At 36.4% G+C, this 15,883-nt stretch overlaps 1 protein-coding gene across 2 annotated transcripts in view; it reads right to left on the bottom strand.

Moving 5' to 3' along the window:
* Window positions 1-15,883, bottom strand: part of UBE2D1 (ubiquitin conjugating enzyme E2 D1) — a 37,577-nt gene that overhangs the window by 6,228 nt on the left and 15,466 nt on the right. Inside the window, exons 2-5 of one of the 2 annotated variants that reach the window (XM_028512037.2) lie at window positions 5,350-5,413; window positions 5,226-5,257; window positions 3,177-3,254; window positions 1,790-1,895 (exon numbers count right to left, since the gene is read on the bottom strand). In XM_028512037.2, the coding sequence (XP_028367838.1) occupies window positions 1,790-1,895; window positions 3,177-3,254; window positions 5,226-5,257; window positions 5,350-5,413 (280 nt within the window). The remainder of the gene's footprint in view (window positions 1-1,789; window positions 1,896-3,176; window positions 3,255-5,225; window positions 5,258-5,349; window positions 5,414-15,883) is intronic. The other variant, XM_036026938.1, reaches the window with a different exon arrangement.

Consider the following 15,883-nt stretch of genomic DNA (forward strand, 5'->3'; position numbering starts at 1 on the left):
CAGCAAACAGTACTGGCCACAAACCAAAAATGGCTTCAGATGCACGCATCTGATAATTTATCAACGGACAACGTTACAGTTTATTGGAAGTTAAGAACCCACATGGAGCATGTTGCAATCATTATGACAATACTACTGATTATTCAAAGTTTAGAGCATCAATTTTTCAACCAGTGTACCAGCAAGAGGCACTGATATGCTGCAAGAATTTTTAAATCGTGCAATACCTCCCTCTTTAGTCAAGAGCACAGACCTTTCCCTTAGATTGTCAAATGAAAAAATGACAACAGCCAACACAACGAAAGCCATCTGGTGTAAATGATCAAAATCATGAGGAAACCTTCCCAAAAGCGGAATTTATTTATAAAAAAAGTGTGTCTTTATCCTTACATGTTTAAACTTCAGAAGCCTTCAAAGTACTCTCCATTCAATGCAATATATACCTAGTGAGACTTTTTTTCATTGCTCAAAACAGATTTTGAGTTCTTTGATTTTGGTGCTTTTTAGTGCTTCTGCTGTCTTTTGTTTCACCTCTTCCAAAATGTTTCCCTTCAAGGACTTTTTTCATTAGGAAACAAAAAAGCTGCTTGGGCAAGATTGATTGGGTAAATAGGGAAGGTAGGGCACAAAGGTCATTGCAGTTTGGGTCAAAAACTAATGAACACTCAGCACAGTGTGGGCAGGTGCGTTCACAAATCCCATCATGAAATGGGCAAGTGCATTGAAAGAGTCTTCAAAAAATAAATTCACTGAAGCCAAATGCAGCCTCTCACAACACCACCAGCTGGTACACTGATACAGATGGGTTCCTAGAACACTCACCTAGTGGGGGAAGCCTGTACTACAAGGCCCTCCAGAAGAGAATTCTGGATTTTTGGCGGGGGGGGGGGGGGTGTTCTCCCTTGTATACCTATTTTTTTTGGCTGGATTGGCAAAAAATATATTTTTTGGTGTGCTGCAGAATTTAGCAATTAGTTTATGTGTGCCATAAGATGAAAAGGGCTGAAAATTGATGGTTTAGAGTAATATGGTATATGTACTATATTAGTCTAAAGTCTATTTCACATATAAAGTGAAACATGTCTATCATTTTAAATCATTTATTTTATCAGACTAATCTGATATATTTCTTCTTAAATGAAGTAAAACAGATATAAAGCTTTACTCATTATGTTAATAATTCCATTTAATAAATGGGGCAACTGGCCTTAAAATCATATACAGTGGCACCTTGGTACTCATCATTAATCTGTTCCAGAACTGTTTGTGACAAGTGCCAAAACCGACGAGTACTGGGCAAGTGATGAGTGATAAAGCTTTTCCTCTTGTGGGGAGGTGTTGTGACTCGCACAAGTTCTAGCAAGTGCGACAAGTCCCCAGCAAGCGCCAAGTGCTGAAACATTTTTTCTCGTCAAAATGTGACAAGTACAGGGTTTGATGACTTCTGAAGCCAGTGAGCAATGGAGTATGACTGTATTTACTTGGCTCTTCTCCTCCCTCTTTTAAATATAAAGCCAAAACTAAAGGGTAAAATGTCAAGAGGCATATCCCCAAATTTCTAGCTCTAACTCTTATTTCAGCATTTAGATTTGCCCACCAACATCCTGCAACCAAGCTAACTACTAAAAGCTCCAGAGAATACATGTCAGAGTGATGAAAACCAAACAAAACCAAAGGAGGAAAAAACACAATAGACTGTTTTTTTTAAACTTTGGACTTCAATATACTTCTGTCATATTTTTCCTGTCTCACTATTATGAAGTATTATATATCTGATAAATGAAATTACCTTTTGATACAGTCAGAGCTGGTGACCATTGTGACCTCAGGATATCAAGGCAAATACTTCCATTACTGTTTATGTTTGGATGGTAAATTTTTGTTGTGAAAGCAATCTACAACGAAACAAAACAAAATAAAAATATGACAATCCATGAACCATGTACAAAGCAGAACCAATCTACTTTAGGGTGAAATGTCTTCAATTTTACATGACCCTAGCAGAGAAACGTATTCGAGGCAAACTGAGCACCTACTTTGTGCACACATCGTTTTAGCTACTGGGAACAGGAAAGCAGATAATTCGTGTGGCCACTCCCCACCTCCCACCTGCCCCAGCGAGAAACTGAGAAGCATTTCTGGAGAGTGCAATCAGTAAGTCTGTAATAGCTAGTATGACTGGCTAAGTAGCACCTGAAGTAATTTAACCCTGGCTTTGATGATCCTTCAAAGTAATCCCTTTATTACTTTGATTATCAGTGACACCTGGTAATGACACAAGGCTCTAAAATTAGGGGCTGACCCTGTCCTAGGGGAAAGTTGAGGGCCTTCAGCTTGTGACCTGTCCTAAGAAATCCAAAAAGAATCCTAATTGTCCACAAGAGTTGTGGTGATATTCTTCATATATAATGTTATTGAGGTGTTCTTTAAAATCTAAAATGATACTTCCTGTACTCTGTCTCTCCTGGGGGCATGCCCACACCTTTCCCTCCCCGCCCCCCAGGCCAGTTACCTTTGCCTCTCCCCGCCTCACACTCCAAGGGCCCTTTGCTTCTGTAACGTGTTTCCTGAGCCTACTCAGCCCAGCTGGTTCACTTCTCCTGCCTCCATAACTTTCTCAATAAACTTTCTCTTATAATTTGAAAGAATAAATAAATAAAATAAACAATTATTTCCTCAGTGACAGAATTTGTTCATGATTTTCTCCCTTCTAATATCCCCATCATTTGTTTCCTCTTTAGATCTAATCTAAATTAAGTTGAATAAGAACATGGTTTTATATCTCTTACCACACTAATGAAGGGACTGTGTCATATTTTCTTTTGTATTCCCCAATGTAACAGAACATGGTAGGTATTCAATAAATGCTTGTTGAATACAAAACTGAAAAAAAAGAATCAACTTTGGAGAGATAATCCCCTAAATGGAAAAGTCATATTCTTGACCATAAAATCCAAACTACAGAAATCTAATGAAAATAATGAACCTAATTTATAGCATAACAGATACTACCTTTTGTTTTACAAATATAATACAATATTTAAGTAAGAAAACATATTTTAGACTTAGTAGTTTTACAATGCAGTTGAACATTCTAACCTGCCTTGAACATCCTAAAACTATCTCTGGATATATCCCTAACATAGGAGTCACATCAATCATAAAAATAAAAATACCTTTGGTGGTTTAAAAGGATAGTCTGTCGGAAAATGTACAGTGAGAAAGAAGACTCCACCTTGATATGCGCTATCAGGCTGAAATTACAAAATATGTGCATCAGTGTTTATTCACTACATTTATTTGGTAACCTAAAATGATCCCCCTTCCCCCCCCAAAACATATCAGCTGGAAAAACATGCCACCATTTTGTCATAAGTTCAAATCATGCTGACATCACAGAATTTAAAACAGGAAGAAAAAAAAAAGGAAACACGCAGTGGTGTGACTTGCCCAAACAAATCTGTTTACGAGTCTGAAACATCAGTGTACACACACACCTGCTCTGAGAAAAGAGTAACTCTCTGTAGAAGTGATCAGGATAAAAAAAGGCTAGGGCTTGTGTTTACCGTCTTATTTATGAATCTTACGTTCTGTTGGCCCTTTAAGGGGCAAGAATGGAGATGAACTAAAGAGAACACATTATGAAAAGGGAAGGCTAACGGACACTATTACGCAATTTAGACCTCAAATCTTCACTTAGTAACAATTTATAAAATAATGTGAGAAATGCAAAAATGCCCCAAACAAAACTAATAAATTCAACATTCATAGAATTATCAAATTAAGAATCAACAAGAAGAACTGAAATGTGGCCAGGTGTCTTCACAGCAACCAGAAAATATAATGTTACAAGCAAGGAAAAAAACTTTTAAAATTATCTTTTAGCTAGCAAAATTAGCTAAAATTATATTTTAATTCCTTTATATTTCATTAAGTTTACCATGTTATATTAACATGTTAGTTTTAATAGCAAGACTGTCATTACTTCCTTTTAATTTTCTGCATATATAGTAGGGGACTACACTGTATATTTTTTTGCTTAATTCTAGTTCATCAAAAATTATAAGGAATGTAGAAAACAAATAAATTACAATTGACAGTCATGGTCTGTTTAGATCTTCAAACAATACTGCAGAGTGACATATTTACATTATTAAAATAAAAGTGGTATGAGTAACATAATTGTAACCATTTGCTACATGTAATCACCTAAAAAATATTTTTGAAGAGATATAATTCAAGTGGTAAGGATGGACCTTTAAATGACAATATTTTGAAAGTTCTTAGTAAATTAAATAAGCATGAAAAACAAATACCTAGATGCTTATTAAACATTGCTATTTAAATAAATATGTTGCATTTTACACTTTACAAGATTAACTTAACAATTTAGTAATTGAGATACTTGCCCAGGACTCGAGCTCTGAATATTCAATAACTGTTTTGTTTTGTAAGTGAAGCACAAGGCAATATGATTAAGAACTCGGTGGCTTATTAGATAAAGCTCTTCTGGGAGGGGGACAGGCTGATGTTCATGGGAACATGTCACTGTGTTTCCCAGGAAGCAGATGTGAGCTGCCAGTGCTCATCTTACACAATCGGATTTTTGCTCATAGGAAGGAAAGCCACATTCTAGTGATAACTGCCTCTTGGGTGTAGAAAAATAATCTTAAAGGTAGTAAGTGCTGAGAGAAGCCACTCATAACAGGTAATTTTGACTTCCAGACAATCCAACAAAACTAAAAGCAGCAAGCCCAAAAGGTAGCAAAGACCCACTCAAATCTTTTATCAGCTCTCTCTCACAAATAGGAAGAGATGAAACTTATTGCAAACTGGTACTTGTTACTTGCAGGAATTCCATTATTGGGCTCATTAGACTTATTTCCGACCTACTAAAACTCTTGATATGAGAATAACAGTGCTTAGTTCTGACAACTGGCTTTTGTGTTTAAGAAACACATAGCCTGGTCACAAGTTGTAGGTGATCCATTCCTACTCGTAATGATTGAGGATTTGGTGAAGGAAAACACGTCACAATGACCCTAGCAAATATTTGCCATCAGTGGTGTAGAAAATTATCACAAACCCTTTAATCACATTTTGCTTCCTGAGTGACTCAGATACAAGAAAATTCAACCTTAGCCACAAACATCAGATCAAAGGTGAAATAGTGAAAATGAAGTATGGCTGAGGGGGTTAATTTCATATATATGAATCATACTTACAGGCCCCATAATAGTTGCTTGCCAGTGGAACACTGAAACAAACAAAGGAGTTTGAAGTCATTAACAAAGGTTCAAACCTATACTATTTATGGTAGCAAAATGCTAGCAATAAAGCAAAGCTTACAGTCATCTCCCACAGGACCAGCCGAACAGTGAGCAGGTGGGTCACGTTGTAGATCACTTAATTCCTAAAACAAAACAAAAATACCTAAGGTTAACTCTTTTTCTAGGGAAACAAGCACAATAATCTATGAAGACACAAACTATCAACTTTACTTCGAAACCATTTGAGGCAGTTCAGTTCAAAATATAAAAACAAAATGTGGTCTGTACTCCGCATCCCGCCCAGTTTACCCTCACACCCCCTGGGCTCCTGGTCGCCTTCGACTAAAAGAGCAATTTAGGGCTTTGTTCTTTTCTTAAGCTCCCAATTTGGCTTTATGATGTAGTTCATGTGGACTTTTATTCCTGAACATTGGCTAAATGCTTTAGGCTTCACCTTTTGGCCTCAAAAGTACTGGGCGGTTGCAGTGCTGCTGTATTGCCTCATTACTATAGGAATCAGGTGTGTAAACATACCCGATGTTTATTTGGAGTAAACATGATGAGTACCTCCCCACTCAACTCCATTCAAGAATCACAGATAACCATGCTAAATATCACCAGCAGAAGAAATATGAAGAGACAGCCACCCCAGCATTAAGAGATATTCCTATTAGTGAAGTAAGCCAAACATTCTTCCTTATGGGCAAAGAATTTTATATCACAAAATTAATTATATGTAGACTAACATCAAACATAATTTTTGACATAATTTTGACATAATTATCACTCTTACTAATATTCAGTATTGAAATATTTTGAAAGTTGTAAGTTTAACTTAAATTAAGGTCCATTAACATGGTGAATGTTCTCAAAATATTAGCTTTTAATGGACAGAATAATAAAACACTGTGCTACCATAAAAAGAAAGAAAACAAAATGTACTCTGTCACTGATTGGAAGAAGAGTAGGGAATAAAGTATTAAATTCCTTCATGAGATAGCTCCAAACCTTGAAAAAATTAAATGGGTGAAAATATTGTTTTTCTTTCACATCTCTAAGACAAAATAATTAATAAGCACCTACTGTAGGTAAGGTAATTTATATAAGAACCAGGTATATAAAATATAAGAAACGGGTGTTACTTCAACAGGTTTATAATCTAATTTGGTAGAAGGATGGCTCACAGAGAGATGGCTATTTAAGGAACAACCCGAAGGTTAAATGAGAAGAAAGGAGAACAGTCAGGCCATATTTTGAAGCCTAGGACATTGATTCATATGCCCTTTTCTGCTCTCAAGGAAGCAAAAGAAGGATCATACAAATGACACAGCTTTAGAGTTGGCCAGACCTGGGATGGTGTTGCAGTTGTATCATAACTAGCTCTATGACTTTGCAGAAATTATTGGGTTGGCCAAAAAGTCTATATGGTTTTTTCAATAAAATAAAAGACACATTTTTCATTTTCACCAATAACTTTACTGATTTGGATATTTTGAGTATGCCAGCTATCTTCTGCTATTGGCTTCTCGTGGGTAGAGGCCAGGGTGCTACTAAACATCTTCCAGTGAATAAGACAGCCTCACAGCAAAGATCTTCAGTTGGGAAGAAACTGATCACCTCTGAGCTATAAAGAACTATATATTAGGACTGAAGAACCTCATTTAGTTTGGAAGATCAGGGAATGTCACTGAGGAAGAGGGATTTAAGCTAAAGTCGAAGTGAGTGCAAGTTAGTCTTGGGAGTAATGAGTAACAGTGTAAGTTAGGGTGGCATGAAATGTGGTTGAAAACGTAGACAGAAGCCAGGCAGAAAACTGAGAACGACATACCCATGTAAGAATTTGAGGCTTTATACCAGTGCACTGGGAAGGGTTTTAAGAAGTGGCATGATCTGACTTAAAAATGGCTCTACTGGTCTAAGTACTGAAGGGATTCGAGATGGGAAAGAGGAGCAACTACAAGATTAATTACTACAGGCAAAAAAAAAAAGGGGGGGGGGATGGGACTGGAGAAGTGACAGTAGGATAAAAGTGGGCATATCCGAGTTATCACGATTAGTCTGCCTATCCCAGGATGTGATGATGACTACATGTGCAGAGTGAGGGGAGGTCACAGATGTGCACACGTGTGTTAGTGGCAGCTAATACGTACTTGATGTTTTATTGCCCTAACAATCCTCAGAGGTAGGTGTGATTATGCCCCCCCATATTACAGATGAACAACACAGATAACACGCTTCACTATGTGCTCATAATACTAGTGTGTTAAGTGTGGAACTGGAATTCACACGCTAGCAAACTTTTTTAGCTTCAAAAATGTACAAATGTAGATGCCATTTACTGAGATGAGGGAACACTACAAGATAAGTTGATTTGGAAAGTAGACGCATAAAATCTATGACCCCTGTAACAGCACGGGAAAATTTAGTTGAATATACAGGGCTGCAGCTTAAAAGAGGAATGGACTAGAAATTAGAAAATCCTTGTATACACCTGGTATTTAAAACTGTGGGGACGATGTAAACATTTCATGGGAGCACACGTAAACAAACATTACGTCAAGTCTAAGATGCCACCCACTGTAAGTCACATCCTTATTTTATGTACCAATAATTAAGAAGGAATGCTGCCAATTAATTTTAAGACACCATCAATTATAAGATGCATCCACATTATGCTAAATGAAATAAGCCAGTCAGAGAAAAACAAATGCCACGTGATTTTACTCATATATGGATGGAATCTAATGAACAAACTGAACTAATCAAAATAGAGACAGACTCAAAGAGAGCAGGGTAAACAGCTATTGGGAGGGTAGTGCTTAAGTTGATCATGCAAAAAGGAAAAAGAACTCATGAGCACGGACAACAATGTGGTGATTGGGAGAGGGAGAGAGGTTGGTGGAGATGGAAGAGGGTATAAGGGGATTAATGGTAATGGGAAAAATACAATAAAAATAAACTTTAGAAAAAAAAATAAAATAAAATAGAAAACAATAATAATCCCTGAAAAAAGTAAAATAAAATAAAAGTGATGTCTGCCTTAGGCTCCCTGCAATACGGTAATTATAGCAATGAGTTCAGTGTTCTGACGGCGATAAACAAGCGGAGGACACAGGAGGGAAAGGCCTCACTGAGAACGTGATATGAGCTAAGTAGCTGAGCCAAGTGCAGACTCAGGTCTCCTTCCTCCAAGTTTTCCAGTCTACCCTGGTACTTTCATTTTTGGTTTTGTCATTGTTTTTACCACAGCTGGTGCAATGCTCCTCTTCCAGACAAGAATTAACTGTTAGCGCCTTTGGTCCACGCATTGTTAAGCAATGAAGAGAAAGATTTCATTCTTTGACTTAGCAATAATGGTTAAAAAGCAAGGCTTTGAGGTTCAAGTCCACGTGCCATCACACTGTTGCTACATGACCTTAGGCAAAACATGTTTTTTCTCTCCTAATCTTAGTTTTCTTTCATATGAAGGTATTCCTACTTTCATCCAGTTTCTATGACAAGTGAAATGATACATGTAAAGTATATATATATATATATATATATATATATATATATATAGCAGTCTCTGGCATACAGTAGGCATTCAAATAAATGTTAAGATAATATAAATTGATAGCAACCATCCAATTCTCTAGTGGCAGACTATTCAATGATTTAACTAGTTTAAATGATTGGGAAAGGAGGAGTTCCCAAGTCACAGACAACCCCATTTTAGAAGGACTGTGCTTTATTTCAGTTTTCTAATTTGTTTTTTTAGGAGACTCCTTCTGAAAATGGTCATCACATAGAGTTTTCTAAACATTAGTGTAAATGAGTAAATGAGATTTTTTGCCCTCATTTTAACTAGAAAACTAATTAATTAGAAAATACTGTCTCTGTGGTTTAAAAAACTGTTAATAATTCACATGTACATGTATTTTACATAAAGTATATGTGAATATATCATACATACAAATTAATTGTTTATTAACAAAAAACTCCAAACTCTATTTTACTTAGAATAGCTTTGAGTCATGTTCAAATTTCAAATGTCAGACAGTTATTCAAATCCCATTAATTATTACAGAAAAATAAAAGCTATCTTGTTCTTATATTTTTTGTGCCCTGATTCTACAACCTTGGTAAAGAGAAATTAGAGCTAAGGATGAGAGAGAGAACATCAATGGGACTCCTACAAAGGCCAGGTTCTTAAGTTGTCTACTGAAAGCTCACGTGTTATAGGAAAGAAGCAGCTGATGGTACATCAAATATCTAACATTCTTAACAGTCACACTGACCATTACTACTAATAATGAGACTAATGCTTTGGTGAGGAAATTATAAAACCTAGACATTTTAGGAGGGTCTAAATTTCTAATGTTCTGTCCCTTTGTCAAACCATGTCTCAACGTATACCATTATATTGTTTGGAAATAAGTAACTAAAACTACAGTGCATAGGTACAGACAAAATGACCAAGAGAAACAAAAGGTACAATATATATACCCACCCTTAAAAATACAGATCTTGCCCTGCATGGTGTGGCTCAGTGGACTGGGTGCCTCCCTGAGAACCAAAGGGTCGCTGGTTCAATACCCAGTCAGTGCATATGCCTGGGTTGTAGGCCAGGTCCCCTATAGGGGGTGTGCGAGAGGCAACCACACATTGATGTTTCCTTCTCTCCCTCCCTTCCCCTCTCTAAAAATAAATAAATAAAATATTTTTAAAAATACAGATCTTGAATGTGAAAGATAAGTAAAGAATTCTAATGTGCTTAGAAGGTAAAAATATAAAACATAAACTATAACCAACAAACCAAAATTCCATCTTTTTAAAAATAATTTTATTTTAATTATTGTTCAAGTACATCTTTTTAAAAAATCTTAGTCTGCTCAGCAGTGTACTTTATTTATTTTTAAGACTTTATTTCCTTTTTTAGAGAGGAGGGAAGGGACAGAGAAAGACAGGGAGAGAAACATCAATAGGTTCTCTCACACCCCCACAAACAGGGACCTGGCAAGCAACCCAGGCATGCACCTTGACTGGGAATCAAACTAGTAACCACCTGGTTCACAGGTTATCACTCAACCCACTGAGCCACACCAGTCAGAGCAGCCAGTGTACTTTTATATAAGACAGAAGAAATCAAGGACTACTTATACTTGTTAAATTCTCCCTTTTGATTTAGTTTACTCGAAGTTCTCAGAAATCCTTTTATCTGATTTATGCTTTCTCTGCTATAACTAGTATTCCCATTTATCAGCTTCTAGCATCACAGACATATATGGAGTATTGAAAATAATTTAGTGGCTCTTATGATATTCTAGAAGGAAATGTTAGGACTAGAAATCTTTCCCTCTGTTCCTCTCTCCACTCTCTCTAAGAATTAACACTGAATTATATAAGTTGCTCAACTCCATAGGATCCTCATAAGAGCCAAGACTTACCTACACATTCGTCACAGCTAACAGAAGCCCCTTCTAAAGAAGAGTTTATGACACTGACACCCACTACCCTAAAATCCAGGATGCACACTGCAGGCAGCCTCCAGTAACCATTCCACTCATCACTCGGGGCTCTTGCCCAGGCCTTCATGGCCATGCTTTTATCCCATGCTGAATTAAAAGCAAAGGTCTTAAAGACAAAATATTTAAAACCATTCATTTTTAATTAAGTACTGTATTGGTGTGTGTTTTTTATAAAAGAAAAAGTGTTTTACAGGGAAAAAATTAAAAGAGCAACAAATAAGTAGGCAAACACGCATAAGACCATTACTCAAGCCAAATTATTATTAACCTTTTAGGTTACTTCCATCCAAGCTTTGGTGGAAAACAAGTACTGTTGGAAGGAACATAGAGATACAAACTTTTGGAGAGCAATTTAGTAGTAACTGTAAGAGTGAAAAATGTGTTTGGTCTCTAACTAATTTTACCTCATAGCAATTGCCCAAATAACCAAACATATATAATTATGAAAAACGGAGAGTAACCTATAGGTCCATCAATAAGGGAATGGTTTCATGATATCGCCATATTATGAAACACCATGCAGCCACTAGTAAGAATGAGATAGATCTCTCTATACTAACATTAAAGAATGTTGTGCGAGCCCTGGCTGGTGTGGCTCAGTGGCTCAGTGCCGGCCTACAAAGCAAAGGGTCCCAGGTTTGATTCCCAATCTAGGGCACACGCCTGGTTTGAGGGCCAGGTCCCCAGTATGGGCAGCACAAGAGGCAACCACACATTGATGTTCCTCTCCTTCTCTTTCTCCCTCTCTCCCCCTCTCTAAAACATAAAATTTTTTAAGAAAAGAATGTTACGTGACTATAATATAGTTTTTGAGTGAAAAATATTAAGCTGTAGTAGAGTATGCCCATTAGATTCCAAAATATATAAACATACATACACAGAAAACAAATAAGAGAATGCACACCAAATTATTAACAGCAGTTATCTATGGGAGTGGGTTGTCACTTTTTATTTATGTCTTCTACATAAATTTCAATTTTGCACAATACTTTTGTAACACTTTAAAAAATAATGATTTTATTCAGGTTCTTAGGTGTTTTAAGAGAGATAAACTGATATTGCTTCTTTCCACCACACACAAGCATTGTCTCTTTTCAATGGAGTATTTTTTTTTTAAGAAAAGACTGAGGAACTGTCACAGATGAGAGGCTATATAGATACTAAAGTGATGCAACAACTAAATCTAATGTGGGACACCAAACTGAATCCTCAAACAGGAAAAGGTGTAAAAACTGGTGAAATCGGAGTCAGGTCTATACTTTATAGGATTGTACATGTTATTTTCTTCATTTTGGTAACTGTATTCTAGTTATAAAGGTTATAAATATCAGAGGAAATTAGGTGAAGGATATATATAAACTTTCTGTTATTCTTGCAACTTTTCGGTAAAACTAAAACTATTTCTAAATAAAAATACAAAACTTTTCAAATACATTTGAAAACAATTCACCATTTTCTTTCCCCAATATGCTTCTTTTCCTGTGTTCCCTGTAAATACTAATGGAATATGAATCTCCCAGTCACCAGGCTCAAAATATTAGCATTGTTTTGACTCTTCTTTCTCTGGTTCTTTGTATACGCATATAGTCAGATGAAGAGTACTACAACATATTCTACTGCAATACCAGTTACATTGCTTATCATAGTTACCTCAAAAATCAATTACATTTCAATGATAATTGCTTCCCAATACTCTACATTATTTGCCTAGTAATCTTTTAAAAACATGACTATTTATTTCATTCTTCTGCTTAGAAAATTTCAGTGGCTCCTCACTGCTTATTAAAGACCAAACTCAACCAATGAAAGGTCTTTTCTTTTTCTTGCCCTGACCTTATGCTTTCAATTGGGTTCCCCTTCACAAACATGCCCAGTAATTCTCCAAAGAACACCCCTGGGTTTTTAAAACACTTTCAGGAGGTCTGTGAGGTCAAAATCAAATTCATAATACAACTAAGATGCTATCTACCTCTTTCACTCAATATATCACGAGTATACAGTGGTATTTTCCAGTTTAATGATGTGATATAGTAACATTAAAGCAGATATGAGAATTTGACTGTCATCTATAAGCCTGACTCTAATGAGATAATGAGATCTTAACACATATAAAACAATGCATCTCTACTCTTTTTTTAAAAAATATAGTTGTCTTGCCCTGGCTGGCGTAGCTCAGTGGATTGAGTGCGGGCTGTGAACCAAAGTGTCACAGGTTCAAATCCCAGTCAGGAAACATGCCTGGGTTGCAGGCCATGGCCCCCAGCAACCGCACATTGATGTTTCTCTCTCTTTCTCTCTCTCTCTCTTCCTCCCTTCCCTCTCTAAAAATAAATATATAAAATCTTTAAGAAAAAAGTTTAAAAAGAGAAAATATAGTTGTCTTAATAAGAATTTTATTAGATTAACATATAATGAATTTATCGTTATTTTAAAATTATAAATATATTTAAATTTGTTTTTAGTTTCATTATGGTAAAAAGTAATGATGTAACTCATACAAACAAAACTCTTTGGGACCCTCAATACTTTTAATATAAGGGCACCCCAGAGACCGAAGAGTTTGTGAAATCCAGTGTACTTGCATGTTCCCTGTACCTGGCCAAGTTTCCTGGCCTTTATAGTTTTCCTTTTCCTAAAAGAGCCTTTCTTCTATCTTCCTATGTCCACATTTTACCCATCCTCTTTAACAGTGGCTGTTTTCCCAATGGCCATTTGAAAAAGATGAGTTTTAGAGTCAGACCTGTATCAAATCTGGCTTTGCTACTAAACCTCACTAGTTGTATGACCTTTTGGGCAATTTAGCCTCTTTGAGTCTTGCCTGGGGTTACCACTGGTAACATTGAAGAACTATATTGAGAATTAAATAAAAACATTTAAGTAAAGTACCTAACTTAATACCTGGCACGTACAATAGATGCTTAATGAATACTAACTTCCTCCCTGTCTTTCTTTTCTACCAGAATATTTCTTATAAAATCAGGACTTGTACGCATTTTATTCATGTTTTCTCCACAATACTTACCACAATGACTTTTATAAGGTGTTTGAAATATAGTTAATCAATAAAATTCAAGGAATAATACAGCTATCTCATATTTCTATCTTTCAGACATGCAAATTATTAGACTTCCCAATAGAATGAGAATTAATTACTCCCAATGTAGATATGCTGATTGCGTATAATATATTAAAAAGAGTATCACAACAGGTATTAAGAGAGAATAATGCAGGTCACTTAAAAACACTGGTGGCCTTTTAAATAACAGCTAACACCATCTAAAAAATGAATCTCAAAAGAATATTAAACATTAAGGTATTAAAAATACATGCTACCACCAACTATTTTTTTAACTTTATTTTAATTATTGTTCAATTACAATTTTCTTTTACTCCCATCCCAGCCCACCCACTCAGCCCTCCCCAACCACAACTATTTTTTATTTATACAGAATATATGAGATTCTAGCAAAGTGTCTAAAGCCACACAAAATTTCTGTTAGAAATTTATTTTGGCTTTTCCAGTATAGAAGACCTCAAAACTCTAAATATTCCATCTTTATTGTTTATTTAGACACTGCTGAACTACTTTTAGGACACAGCTTTGGGTTGCTTTTCCTAGGAGCTGGGGGTCTGTGCTGAGCTGACCCAGTCTCAAAGTCAGTCATCTTCCAGGTGCTGGCTAGCCCCGGCCCAGAGCCGCCCGCAGGCGGAGCTGCAGTGTGTGACGCAGTGTGTTGTCGCTGTTCCATGCTCCACTGGACCAGCCGGACTGATTATAGTAGAGGCTTATTAAGCACTTCCTGATCCCTTCCAACATGGGTAAGGATTCTGATTTTATACTCTCATCCCAACTATACACTCCCATATATTTTAAGGGTTTAATTTGATTGTATCAGATTATGATGCTAATAAAAATCCTCCCAAGTCACTGGTCAGGCACATTTGTTGATGATTAAACTGGGACATGAAATTCAATAACTGATTTGTAAGAAAATCTATAAGCTGTGATTTAAAAGGTACAGGAAAGAGGCCCTCTGGATTCTTAGAAGCTTGAAAGTAATTGTATCTCCAAGAAAATACATGTAAGAGTAGCTATAAGCCTCAAGGGTCATCTTCTGAATGTGTTCATTAAAGTTTATAACACTCTAGGGGATCGAGGAAAGCTTCTCCTAGGATAGAAACATGATACAGCAAGAAACTGGTATAAAATACTCTCACTGCCACGAACTACCTTCTAAATAAAAAATAAGCACAAATATGAAACATTACAAAGTAAAGTTATAAGATCTGGTGAATTCTGAAAAGCCACATGAGTTGCCTCAGAATTTATTTCTTACTCTACCCCATTAAACTTGTGGCATGCTACAATACTGCACTTAAATAAAAAACAACCCTTATTGGTTAAAAGGTAGATTGCTGGAGTACAGTAAAAGTTAGTAATTTTCTATTTGTCAATTATTACAAATAGCATTCAGGGCTGCTGCATTTTGTCACACAGGCTGTGTGCACAGACTCCAAGGGGTGCCATTCTCACAAACTTCGATGTGAGTGGGGCCCTGTGGGGCTCCACAGAGCTTCATCATGGAAGGTTGCACGAGAAAGAAACGGACAGCATATCCTCTAAACCTAACCTAGGACGCTATCTCCTGTGAATAAACAAACAGCACTTTTGATGCAGAAGCAAAAGTGCTAGTGTTTGACATCCGAGTGGGGCATAAGCACTTATTTTAACTATTTCATTAATGTGTTGAAAATGGAAAGAAAATAATGGCAAACTTGGAATTCAAAAATTAAAAGTAAAGACAAGGACATTCTAGCAAAGGGAGATGGAAAAATTTTTTCATTACATAGTGCTAGGTCAATCAGGTATCCATAGAAAAAATAAATAAACTTTGACCTTCCTCACCTCAAATCATATACAAAAATCAATTCCAAATTGATCATAGCTTTAATATAAATAGTAGCACCTCAACTGGTGTGGCTCAGCTAGTTGGGCATCAACCCACCATGCAAAAGGTTATGGGTTTGATTCCCCGTCAGGGCATGTGCCTTGGTCTGGTCCCCAGTTGGAGGCATGTGAGAGGCAACCTATCAGTGTTTCTCTCA

The sequence above is a fragment of the Phyllostomus discolor genome, chromosome 5 (assembly GCF_004126475.2).
Source record: "Phyllostomus discolor isolate MPI-MPIP mPhyDis1 chromosome 5, mPhyDis1.pri.v3, whole genome shotgun sequence".
Classification (NCBI taxonomy): domain Eukaryota; kingdom Metazoa; phylum Chordata; class Mammalia; order Chiroptera; family Phyllostomidae; genus Phyllostomus; species Phyllostomus discolor.